This window comes from Halyomorpha halys, unplaced genomic scaffold, assembly GCF_000696795.3.
Source record: "Halyomorpha halys isolate HHAL.00 unplaced genomic scaffold, Hhal_1.1 Scaffold576.1, whole genome shotgun sequence".
NCBI lineage: Eukaryota > Metazoa > Arthropoda > Insecta > Hemiptera > Pentatomidae > Halyomorpha > Halyomorpha halys.
The window spans coordinates 144,501-158,597 of NW_027116645.1; the positions used below are offsets into that span (position 1 = coordinate 144,501).

General features: G+C 34.4%; 1 protein-coding gene across 4 annotated transcripts in view; it reads left to right on the forward strand.

The window, feature by feature from the left end:
* Nucleotides 1-9,939, forward strand: part of LOC106684378 (putative ankyrin repeat protein RF_0381) — a 17,780-nt gene extending 7,841 nt beyond the window's left edge. For all 4 annotated transcript variants that reach the window (XM_014426426.2, XM_067053370.1, XM_014426425.3 and 1 more), the window contains exons 2-3: nucleotides 1,814-2,259; nucleotides 4,683-9,939. In XM_014426426.2, coding sequence (XP_014281912.1) covers nucleotides 1,825-2,259; nucleotides 4,683-6,254 — 2,007 coding nt within the window. In that variant the 5' untranslated portion in view covers nucleotides 1,814-1,824 and the 3' untranslated portion in view covers nucleotides 6,255-9,939. The remainder of the gene's footprint in view (nucleotides 1-1,813; nucleotides 2,260-4,682) is intronic.
* Nucleotides 9,940-14,097: the final 4,158 nt, after the last annotated feature.

Here is a 14,097-nt window from a genome sequence, read left to right on the forward strand (position 1 = left end):
GATGTAATATTATTAAAATTAAACAAACTACGAATATATATATTTTTTGTTGAAAGTCTTCAATAAAAGATACTTTATCATTATTGAATAATACCTTAAGAAGAAATACTGATTGATTTTTCTTAATTTTGTTTGAGTTTATGATTTTTTTTTTTTCTAAACATGGATTTGCATTTTTATATTTTTACCACAGTATGTGAACAAATTTTTGTTATTTTTTTAATTTACCCTATTACAATTTTCTATTTCATATTACTTTTCAAACCTCCAGATATTTTATTCTTTTCCTAGCAGTGATTTCGTTGGTTGTTTATAACAGAATATGTTCAGTTTTGTATTTTATATGAGAATATTATGGTTTAAAGCTTCGGTTGATTTGATTAAATGTTTTGATCGACAATCCATTATTTTCTAGTTGTGGTAGCTTAGTAGCACATATGACAACAATGGATCATCAAAGGAGGTCACTTTTCTAGCTAGCATGGCGAATGGTAGGAAAAGCTCTAGTGCCCTTTCATCATTTTTTTTTTTTCGATCCCCTGAAAAATTTCAATGTGTAACTAAGCATTATGTGAAGATCATAATTCATCGTAAATATTACCATTTTCTACTGTGGGTATTAAAAGGCCTGAGTGTAATACTTAAATGTTGGTTGGGATGTTTGTTCTATTTAATATAATTAAATATTTATATAAATTTTCCCATATTTTAAATAATACTTAGCCATACATTACTTTACTTTACTTTTATTTCATGTTATCTATTTTCTTACTTTGTTACATTATTTTAGTTGTCTCTATCTTTTTTAGTCATGATGAAGCCCTATAAAGTGGTACGAAATGTTGGCTCACATTAAATAGTTTAAATGACCAGAAGATGGTTGGGGTTTCGGTCAGAATAAAACATAAGTTTAAAGAAGTTACATATATTATCCACAGTCAACTATCTTCTCATCGTTTAAATTACTATTTTTTTTTTTATATACTGCACCTGGACTATCATCTTTCTTTTTTAAATTACTAAATTAATAAAGCAGATAAATATATCAATTACAAACAATGCAATCAACCACCATAAGCTATTAATTCATAAGTCATTTATAATTTTAATATAAATTTAAAAGCAACAACAATTTTAATCTTAATTTAATCAAATATTAACTATTTGACAATTAGTTTGTCAGATATGTGGATGGTCCCCGACTTTTCAGCAATAATCAATCTCTGATGTTAGAAAAACAGACAATAGCAACATGGGCTAATGGTTTTACCACATTCGATTGGATGAAGCTTGGCTAAGAGTTTGGATCTCAAGAAAGGGTTCATAAAATGGATGAACATATTATTATCATTGCAAAATTATCATACTCTGCAAATTAATTCATAAAAAAAAAATAATTCATTCATACATCCAATTTCACTTTCATAATTGTGGAAAAACTAATTAAGAAACTACTTGTTTTCATTTTTCAGACAAAATTATACATCAACTGGCTCGGTGATTGTTTATTGAATGAAAAAAATACATACAAATGTTCTATCTGGTCTCTAAGTTTCTGAGGTGCCTGATAAGTAAAAATGGTGTTGAGAATAGATGATTCTAAAATATTTCCAATCCTTTGATTCTAAATAAATTGAAGTACATTTTGTTAGGTCTTTCATAACTTTTTGATGACCTTAAATGAAAAAATTAAAAATTAGACAGCTAAATATAATGATTATAAAATAACTATAAGAGAAATAAATTTATGAAGCATTTGGTTATGTCATGTAAATGTATATTTCTGGTTAATGTTTTATTTCTTATTTTCTAGAAACAGCAACTATGACCTTCCAACAGCGGTCACTAGAACGAGTATCCTCATTGTGCCGTGGCTCTATTCTCAACAAGATATGGAGTGGTGCTTCTTATGGCGCGAGAGCTTACATCTATCAGGAATCTGGTGTTGCTGACATGGAGCTAAACACCCCACAATGTCTCCTCCTGGCACTCCTTCACTGTTTAGTAGCAGGAGAAGTCATGTCGTGCTGCTTGTTGGCCGATGTCTGTCACCAGGTGAGGCAGCTGCAGTCTGATTATCTCAGTGTCTGGCTGACTGGGGATTTCGCATTCCCTCGCCAGGATATGGAAAAGGCATTGACTTTGCTCTCCAAGCTGTTAGAGGCAGGTGCATTAAAGCTGCCTTCTAAAGTTACCAGGATAATGTCCTCTCTCGCCACTAAGTATAGGATCCCTGGCACTCAGCTATCACAATCCATGGTAAGATTATATTTTTATATATTTCAATAAGTATATACTAGGCCTTTCTACTAAGTCTAAATAGCAACTTAGAGTTTGCCTCCTCCTAACTGGCTATCTAATTACAAAATGGAAATTGTGTGTCTGAAAGCACCTGTCACTATCTAAGCCTTCTAATCTGGTTAAATAGTAACTCTTTACTGCCCTACTTTCTGTGTATTATAACTCTGTAAATCTCTCTATGAAATATTTTTGGTTTCGTCTTTGTTTATTTTGAGATATTATTCTTTAACAGCATCAATCAAAATTGTTCTTTTAGTGTATCTATGTGCACATAGGAAGTTTTTTGTGCACATAGATACACTAACTGTGCTTTCCTACTGTGGCAAAAATAGAAGCTTACAGTTTATCCCTGTTTAGCAGGCCTGATATCTTAGTAAAAATTAAACATCACTTTTAATATATTTTTCTTTATCCTCGTTTATTTTAGAACATTATTCTTTATCAACATAAATCAATATTTTGTGGAAGTTGATACACAGCTATTAATGTTTTAGTGCCCAATGTTATGTTGTTTCGTCTTTAGGATAGAATTATCATTAGAGGCCAGATTTTCCTTCAATTGCATCTTTTCTCCCCTAGCTCCATATTCCACTAAACCTCGACTGAAATTCGAGTTATGGAAGTCATTCAAAATATTTTTCATAAAATTTAACGTTTTGGAGTTTTTCCTTTTTCGGTTAAATTTTGTTTTTTGTTCCATAAAATTTAATGCTTGGACTAATTTCCTCTTATTATACACATATAGGTGTACTTATATCAATAACTTTTCATTTTAATAAATTAATCTTTTTGAGACTACAATGGCCTTTTTGTGTACTTGTGAAATAACTTGTAAAGAAAGTAAGCAACAAAATGAAATGGAACTGAATATGATGTTGAAAAGTGATTAGAAAGGGTTGTGTAGCCAGGAAATAAAAAAAGTATTTCCAGAAATCAGTTACTGTAGGCAAGGGCATACCCAGGAGCAAAACTAGGGGGGAGGGGGAGCAAGCCATTGTCAATCAGGTTGTGACATTGCAACACAGAAAAGGCGATTGAAACCAAAATTTTAAGAAAATTATATATAATTATAGCACTATCTAACCACCCAGTTTTTCTCCCTATTAAGGCCACCTACTTTATAGAGAATACATGTGTCCCAGGATGGTTTTCTGATCTCAGGGTCAATCCTTGGCTGATATAACTGAATAAATGATTATCTGCCAAAACCAAACCGATATAAGATTTTTAAAAATCTTCAAAACTAGACTTAGAAAAAAAAATGTAATTTTAACTCAAAATTTATTTATTTAATAGTAACATAAAACAAACCATGACATATCAATGTGAAGATATAATAATGAATTAAACATTAAATTTTGAACAGAACTATAAAACGAAACAATGCACAATACACAATCTACATAATGTAAACAATAATCATATTTTTCGACCCACTGAAAAAGTTCATAACGTACTTTCAACCAAACATAAAGCCCGAGTTCTTTTTTTTTTCTGTTTTTGTTTTGCTTAAACTCTATTCTACCAACTATTTTGGCACCATATTTCAATTTTTTTTTCAGTAATAGTTTTCCTTCTCCTAAACCATTTGTGGTTTTGATTTATGATTTACCTCCATCAAAGTTTATTTCGCAAGCCATTTCCACCGTTTCCCTACTAAACACTTGCTCAAAACAGTAAGTTAAAACAGCAAAACACAGCTGTAATGAACTAATGAATAAACGAGTACTAAAATTGGAGCGTCATTATTCAACTCAAATCATATCACATCATCGAGATCATAACACAGAAAACAAAAGGCAGTCCTTTCCGGCCGGATCCTAAGTGAGCAATGGTCCTTTTAAAATATTTGTTTTAACAGGAAGGGGAGACTTAAGATAGTTTAATCGAGCAATATTTAAAAAGTGCCTAAAATTGGAAAAGGGTTCCAAGACCTTAACTTAAAGGTTTTGGAAATGGACCAAAATGTTTTAAAAACTCTATATTACATAATTTAAAAAGAAATTAGTAAGTTAAATGAGTGGTGGTCAAAGTTACGCTGTAATTTTATCTGAGTTTTATTATACCTTTAATTTTATTTACTTCATGGTTTTATTCGTGGTTATTACTTTGTGGTTTTGAATTATTAATGCCTAGTGTGGGTCCAAGCAGTAAAGATAGACTTGAACCTACCTCATTATAATGTTGTTTCTTGTGTAAACATTGAAAAAGATAAAATAGATGATGTTGAAAAACCAGTCTATCTCCTAAATTATCATTTTATTGATTAATTTAATCAACGTTAATAAATCATCTTCTTAACCTAATATATAATCATCTTATTGATTAAATATTGAGATATCTTAATAATAAATGCTCATGTTCCTTACTTTCTGTTTCAGGAACAATGCGATGATTTAGAGAGTCTTCTAGAAGAAGCAGTCCTAAATAACAATCCTGGAGATATTATTGCCATAGCCAGTGAGGGAGGCGATGTCAATGGGTTGACTCAGTCCGGAGAGAGCCTTATCCATTTGGCTGCAAGGCTTGGCAACAGTTCCTCTATAGCTGCCCTTGGTTTCCTCAAAGCAAACCTTGAAGTTTTGAACTCCAGCAATGTAACCCCATTAGAGGAAGCTGTTAAAAATAATTATGCATCTACAGTTAAGTCTCTGCTGTCTTCTGGTGCTAAAATTGAAAAATGTTTGTTCCGAGGAGACACCTACCTCCATATTGCTGCCGCTGGAGGCCATAACAGAGCCCTGGAGGTCCTGTTGGAGGAAGAAATGGATGTGAACAAGAAGAATCACAATAATGAAACACCCTTATTTCAAGCTGTCAGAGCAGGTAATGTCCAGGGTGTAGACCTGTTATTGGAAAAAGGAGCCGACACTGAGATAGTTCCAGAAGGTGACAAGAGCCTTCTTGAGATAGCTGTGGAGTTATTGAATGTTGACATGTTTAAAGCATTAATTAAAGCTGGTGCCAAACTCACATCTAAGGATGGTAATACTTTATTTCATTTAGTGGCTCAGTTAGGAAATGTTGAAATGTTAAAAGTAATCAAAGCAGTGAGCTTACCAACAGAATTAAAAAACCAAAATGGTCTCTTGCCTTTACATGTTGCTTCAGATCCTTCTGTTTTAAAAACTCTCATCAAAATGGGTTTAGATGCAAATGATAGAACGGAAAAGGGGGAAACAGCCTTATATCTGGCATCAGCTAAAGGATCTCTTGATCTGGTGAGGACACTATGCCAAGAGGGTGCTGCTGTTAACATACAAGATAATGGAGGGACCTCAGCATTAATGATTGCATTAAAAAATTCAAAAGAGGACATTGCGACATTCTTATTGCATAATGGTGCCGATCACAATATCAAGGACAAAGAAGGTCGGACCGCTCTTCACTATGCTGCTGAAGGAGGCTGCGCTGGATTGGTAACCTCTCTGTTGGTCGCTGGAGCAAGAGTGGATGAAAAGGATAATAAAGGTGACTCTCCAGTTTTCATTGCAGGTGTAAATAATAAACCAGGTATCTTGCAGCTGTTAGTGAAGAATAGGGCTGACCTGACACTGAGAGATCGGGTTGGCGATGGGATAATACATCGTGTGGCCCGCAGTGGACACGTGGAGGTAATAAAAGTACTCCTTGATGTTGGTGTGTCAGTGGATATGGAAGGAAAGGACCAGTGGACTGCCTTACACATTGCAGCTGATAAAGGACACCCTGCAGTAGTGAAAGCACTGCTAGACCATGGGGCAGACCCATCAGCTAAGAATGGAGATGGCTGGACACCACTAATGTTAGCATCTTCTGGAGGCTACTTGGCTGTGGTGAAGCTGCTTGTACATTGCGGTGCTACGCTAAATGATAAGGCTGGGTTGTTCAGGCGGACTGCCTTATACTGGGCTAATGATAATAATCACAAAGCCGTAGCCGACTACCTAAAGTCCATAGGCGGGATCGAGTGACATCACTATCCTGGGTATCTTCTTTAAGAGTCTTAGTGGTTAGAGCTCAGCAAACTGTTAGTGTGAATTTTATTTGTTTACTGTAGGTACAATATCAAATGAGTTTATTATATTTTAAAAATTTCATTACTAGAGACTGGATATTTATGAAGTTGCATTTTTTAAACAGCTGATCAAGTATTTTTATGACTTATGAAGATGGTCGGGGTTGTGGTAAAAAAGAACAAAAATAGTTTGCAACTATTCATAATCCGGCATTTCTCCCCACTAAAAATAATATTTAGGTATGTAAAACTATATGCAATCATGTAAAGCTAAATAGATACACACACGTAAAGGTTCAGCAGGCTCCTCAGCAATTTCAAAAGTTGTGAACCTATCAGCTACATGATGATACCTACTATCAGAACCATTCTGATCATCTAACAATTGTAATATGTAGGTTTTAAGTTGTTTTGGATTTGCAAAATAGTTTACAGAATATCTGTAACATTTTAGACTATTTTTCTTCACAGATTTTAGACTGTTCACTGTAAAAAAAAATACAATCAAATATAATTAATTAATTAATTATGAAAAACCAACAATGCCCTTCTTTTTTTTTTTTTTTTTTTTTTTCAAAAAATGTACAATCACAAACTCTAGTTCACACATATCACCCATTGAAGAATGGTGTCACAACTGGATAATCCAAATAAATCCTAACAAATTCAAGTAGATCACCTTACTCTCCTGTTATGGAGTAAGTTTTTTTTTTTTTAATAACTTCTCAGAAAAAATCGATACAATCATCTGCTATTACCTTCTAAGGAAAATGATCCTCAAATTCAAACTCTTTAAGAAAGATTTTTTTTATTTTTAGTTGCCTTTGGTTACCCCAAACCAAAAATAATTTTGTATGGATTTTAAGCCTTTCTACCACCTTAAGGTTGCAAAACTTGGACAATTGAGGTTGTTTTTTCCCCAAATAAATCAAACAAGTTGATTATGATGAAATTTCGCAATACTTGAGTTATTACAAGCTTGCTAATGGGTGGGTATTAAAAAACAATGACACACCTTAAATGACTTTCAATATGAAGTAAAGCTATGAAATTAAAACAAAATAATGATTACAAAGAACGATTGCAGCGTGGAAAGGTTGTTTTTTTTTTACCACGCCAAAGCAGGCAATTCTGCCATTTTGTTTCGTACAGCCCAGTATAGTTTGCTCTGCCAATATAACTCCTGTCTTTAATCAAGTCCGCCGTTGCCGCACATGCAAATATGTGATCGCCAGTCATCTCACCAACTCCACACAGGACGCAGTCCGAAGATTCAGTCACTCCTATTCTCTTCAGGTGGTGCCGCAAATAGCCATGTCCAGTAGCCAACCTGAAGCATGCCACGGGCACCGCTCTTGTTAAAGTCAATGGGAGGGCGCCTCTTAGGATCTAGCAATGCCGCCCAATTCTTGCCCCCACATTCTCCTCTACTCCTTTCCTCTGCTCTTTCAGTGATAGCACTTCAGGCCATTTCTTTCGCCATGTCCATGGTGATAGGAAGAAGCGGCTGTGGTTGGCTAGCCCCTAACCGTGCAAGTCGATCCGCCTCCTCATTCCCAGGTATACTGCAATGGGCTGGATCCACTGCATTACCAATACAAGTATTTCTCTTTTACATTGTATGGATTTCTGGCATGCGAGAATTCTAGCGTTAGTTGAGGGACGTTCAGACGCTATTGCCAGCAGTGCTACCCTAGAATCCGACAGCAGAACTATGAACAGGAAAGTAGTTCATAAATATACTCACATTAAAAACAGAACAGAGGCGGCGGAGTACGGCTTCGCCAAGCGTATTGCTGGGTTAAGTTATTAGACGGCTCGCTTTAAAAGTAATACTAATACGCGTTCAAGGGTTAGCCAAAACGTAGAGGGGAGAGTTATTGTCCAATAAACATGATAACATGAAGGAACACAAAGAGGCTATCGCCGTGTTTGATTCTGGAAGCTGTAGAATGGTTTCTAAAAGAGACTGTCACTTGACCGGCAGTTCACGAATTCTTGTTTACCTGATTTCTCTCGTAAAATTGAACGGAATATAGGTTTAATCTAAGTCGCCTAAGTTTTTTTTTTAATTCAGCAATGATTTTCGCACACAGTTATCATTTTGATGTAATGAGATTTCCAACTGGAGATTCACAAATAGAAAATATTAAGCGCGGTAATAAAAACTTTTCCGGTAACCACCTTTGGAAAAAGTTTATCATTGACTAGCTGCATTTAAAATAATAATGAATTCATTTCTGAAAACAGCGTACTTGTAAAAGTGTGATTTTTTATTGTATACAAGTTTCTCTGTGAATATATCGATTCTAGTTCACTAGCATCTATGTTCAAGGGATGCGACAAAAGTGGTTTCCAGCAACCAAACCTTTAATTTGTTTATATCCGGTTTTTAGCGTGAAGGTAGGAAGTACTTCCTCATCCCACCACATTGTTGATAGAATTTAGTTTATACAGTTAATTTTTTTTTACTAAGTTACTTTTGCATTTTAAAAAATGAAAAATTGAGACAAAGGTAAAACATCGACTTTAAAAATATCGATGTCTATTTCGCATCCCTATTATGTTCTTTGTTCGGATATTACTACTAGAGATGCGACATAGACAACAAAACGTCGATGTTGAAAAAAATACATCGATATTTTTAAACTTCCATTTCAGTATCATAAGGTCTGTTCCAACGACTACGCATTCTCCGGACTGTCAGAAGTTGTTGCTGGAACTAGGAATGTCACATCAACAACAAAAAATATCGATGTTTTATAATATCAATGTTCAATATTAGAAGGAAGGGTAACCCTAAAGGCGGATCCACATGTTGGCCGCTCGCCAAGAATCAGAGGCTTGTACAAATGCTCGGTAAACAAAGAGCGGGCCATCCACATGTCAGTGTTATTCAGAGAGGCAAACATGGCGGATAAGTGGTTTCAGCCATTGCACTGGGATTATATTATTTTTATTACAAAAAAAGAAAATGAAAGGAAATTAAATATAAATAAATAGGATTACAGATAAAACTTATAAAAATTAACTACAACCTCCTAACAGCTCTCAGTTGCAACTAGACAAAGAACAATGGTGGAGATGCTACACGAGCGCTCTCACGAACCCCTTTTATCTGTGTCCAAAAACCGACTCTCGACGGATCGGCAACGAGCTTAGGCCAACTCGTACAAGCCACCCATCCACATGCTCGTGCATGTCTGAGTTCGCCTTGGCTTGGCCAACATGTAGAGGCCCCTTAAGGGTTAGCAGAAAAAGTGGGGGAATTCTACCTAACTTTTCGTTTCTCAACCTTCTCAGTTGTCATCTTTGTTTCAATCTGACACGTACCTTCTTTTGTTACTTTCACCAATTTTCTTAATATCCCCCTTTTACATATTACTCTACCTCACCTATGCCTACTTCACCTTTCTGTTCCATCTTTTACACCAACCTCTTTACCATCTTTATAACTAGTTCTAAAGAGTATTTTTCTACAATTTATTTGTTTAGATCTGTATTTAGAACTTTATCACGCCTGGTTGTATTTATTAGTAACTAGTTTCTAGACCACCTACATGTATTCTTTCTTCTATTATTAATTATTATTATTTCTTTTTTATATACTTTATAAACATAAAAATTGTTTTGAAATGTTTTTTATTTTAATAGTCTGTCAATTCTGTAATTTTTGTATCTTTTTTTTTTTTCATTAGTTACTTGACGAAGCCCTGCAAAGTTGGTTAACAATAAATAGTTTTCTTTTACTATTGTGATGCCTTTATTGACCACCACCCGGACTATCTTCCAACAATATATTTTTAAATAAATGGAATATGGTCCTGGTGCGGTCAAATGAAATTCAAATAGTAATGACTATTCTAATTGAGCCAATGTTCAGCCCAAAGTTGCAGGGCTTCGTCTGGACTATTTTGACAGAAGTAAAAGTCAGAGTAACAGTTCATCCTAACTTTGACTTCTGTCAAAACAGCCCTGCAACGTGGAGCGAAACTTTAGCTCAATTAAAATATTCATTACTCTTTGAGGTTCATTTGACCGCAACAGGACCATATTTCATTTATTACTACACACGGTCAATCAGCAATCGTCTACTATAATATATTTTCTATTTAATTTTGTCTTTTCAGCCCTGATGAAGGTCTGAAATTCAGGCCGAAACGTCGGCACAAATACATAAGTTTTTTTAAATTTGTTTACCGCATTCCCAACCATCTTCTCCTCATATCAATCTACGGTCGACTCATTACTTCATTAAAATTGAAATTATCTTTTGTCCATCATTGTGAGGAGTGCTCTTTGGAACAGACAGAATATATATCGATATTTACAGCTCATCTACCTCCACATTTTTTTTTTTCATTTCACATTTCAAGAAGGACGCTATTTAACTGTGTGTAACTATCTACTTTAAAGGTGGTAAAACGTGAGTAGTAATCCAGGTAAATAAAAAAACATATTTTACACTATAAATTGAAGAAGTTTCAACATTTCATGCGATAAGATGTTTTGAAAATAATGTGCGAATAGTATAGAATTGTTAAACAAAATAAAACTAAACTGTTTATTTATATTAATTAATTTTATAGAATGAATTTTAAACCTCTGAGTTGTTTATGGGCCCTCTATGTTTATGATTTTTCTGCCTGTCTCTTCTTAGAGACAAAATTCTGAGCACTTTTAGTACTCTCCTCATGTTTATATTTCCAACATGGTATATGTTGTTGGAAAACCCATAAGTAAAATTATTATTATTATTATATCTAATGCAATTAGTGGTAATTAATAACACTTGATTCCTCAATCATTTTAAGTTATCACACCCCATCAGTTATCAGAGGTACTTCTTTTTTTTATTTATTGTAATTTACAACTGTACAAATAAATTAACATGAGGAATGTTTCAAACACTTAATTTTCGGTAGAAACCACCCAATGGTCGTAATTCAAACATTAGTTTAAATTAGGTCTCATGGCCATCTTTTCATGATATGCCTGGGAGGATTATCGGGAATTATTTTGGATGAGAGATTAAGAACTAATGGGTTAGGAGTTAGGAATGTAAAGATGCATATCTGTTTTGGAATGAACCTGCAACCAAAGGGATGTTAAAGTCCCCATCTACAAAGGTTTTATTTATTTGTTTTTGTTTTTTTTTTAACTACAATTGATTCTAAGGATGTACAGTTGGTAATTAGATCTTTTAGAAGGAAATGATCAGGGTTGCAGTCAAGAAAAACTATTAAAAAATAATATCAACCATTTATTAATAGTCAACGTTTCGACTCAGTTATTATTAATTCCAGGTGGTGGTGAATAAAGGCATCACAGAAGAAGGTTGTATATTAAGAACTAATGGGTAAGGAGTTTGGAATGAAAAGACATATATCTGTTTCGGCCCAAATCTACAACAAAAGGGATTTTAAAGTTTCTGTGGATGGATTTTTTTTTTTTAAATACAATCGATTCTATGAATGTACACTTGGTAATTGGTTTATTGTAACATAAATTATTAGAACTTTTAGAAGGAAATGATTAGGGTTGTGGTTAAGAGGAACAATTAAAAAATAATCTTAACTATTTTTTAATATCCAACCTTTCGATTCAGGAATTATTAAGCTAATTTTAGAATACTCTTTTATTAACTTTACCTACGCTGTCTCTTTTTCTTTTAATGCTGATTGAGTGTGTATGAAAAAGTTGGTTATTTAGTAATTACTTTCTTGACCATCTATGGATATGGTCAGGGTTACAATCAAGAAAAACAAATAGTTTTCGCCAATTTATGAATAGTCCATGTTTCAAGCCACAATTATATTCTTCATCAGGGCTTTTGTGATAGGTGGTGGTGTACACTTATAAACAACAGGTTAGTTCAAATTCCTTTGTTTATTAGTGTACACCTCAATGTGTTACAACAGCCTTGATAAAGACCTGCAGTGTTGGTCTAAACAGGTAATAGTAAATAGTTGAAACCTATTTTATTTTTCTTGAGTGCAACCCTGATCATCTCCTAATTTATTAATCTACTATTTCTTCTATTCTAGAAACAACAATATTAACATCCAACAGCGAGTTCTGACTTCCATTTGAAATCTGTTGCAGATATGGAGTTCAACAGTATACTCTTTAGTGCAAGATAGCAACTAGACATGATCTCTTCTGTCACTCACTCTTTGGTGACAGGAGAGATCATGTCTTATTGCTTGTTGGCTAATTTCCTTTCTGTCACTAGGCGCAGCAACTGCAGTCTAATTATCTCAATATCTAGGTGACCATTTGGGATCCCTCACCAGCATAAGGAAAAAGGCAATTATCCTGCTTGCTAAGCTCTTAAAGACAGGTATATGCCTCCAAGAGCTTAGAGAGCAGGTTAATGTCCTGTCTCTGCTAAGCTTATACATGGTATGGTTAAGTGGCCCCTGTCATGGTAGTGTGGTAGAAAATATTTATTATAAAGCACTATTCATAAATTTTGTTTTATTCATGTTTATTTTGAAATACATGCAGGATAGTCTACTCATTAAATTCCATATATTGAGATGAATCTAGGATTACTAATAATATTTGTGATCCATCAAAAGTGACCATTTGTGATTCCTCACCAGGATATGGAAAAAGGCAATTATCCTGCTCGCTAAGCTGTTGGAGACAGGTATATGCCTGCAATAGCTTAGAGAGTAGGATAGTGTCCTGTCTCTCTACTCTGGTATGACTTAGTGGCTCCTATCATGGGCTATATGTCATGGATGATGACATGCCATGGGACTCAACTGGTACATGGATAGCAACTAGACATGATCTCTTCTGTCACTCACTCTTTGGTGACAGGAGAGATCATGTCTTATTGCTTGTTGGCTAATTTCCTTTCTGTCACCAGGCGCAGCAATTGCAGACTAATTATCTCATTGTCAGGGTGACTATTTGTGATCCCTCACCAGGATAAGGAAAAAGGCAATTATCCTGCTCGCTAAGCTGTTGGAGACAGGTATATGCCTCCAATAGCTTAGAGAGTAGGATAGTGTCCTGTCTCTCTACTCTGGTATGACTTAGTGGCTCCTATCATGGGCTATATGTCATGGATGATGGCATGCCATGGGACTCAACTGGTACATGGATAGCAACTAGACATGATCTCTTCTGTCACTCACTCTTTGGTGACAGGAGAGATCATGTCTTATTGCTTGTTGGCTAATTTCCTTTCTGTCACCAGGCGCAGCAATTGCAGACTAATTATCTCATTGTCAGGGTGACTATTTGTGATCCCTCACCAGGATAAGGAAAAAGGCAATTATCCTGCTCGCTAAGCTATTGGAGACAACTATATGCCTCTAATAGCTTAGAGAGTAAGATAGTGTCTTGTCTCTCCACTGAACTTCTACATGGTAGTATGGTAGAAAATGTTTATTCTAATGTACATATTACTTTTAATATGTTTTATTGTATTCATGTTCATCAATAAAATTCAATGGTTTACCGGATTTCCTATTCTACCTCTTGTCATAATTCTTTCTATATCGGTGAAACTAAAAACCAACTCAAAAACTGAGTTCTCAGTTCAAAACTTTGCTCCCATATCTTTTATCTGATTTTTATTACTTTATATTTTATATTTACTAACCATCCCTTTTCTTTTATATTTTATCTGCACTGTATGTTACATCAAACTTGCATTGATGATTTTATTTCAATGTTTCTATTGTATAATTTACCCTCCTTTTTTCCTGCCTCTATGTATTTTTTATATTTTCTTTTCCTCACCATATTATATTTATTGTAATCATTCTTTTAAGTTTATT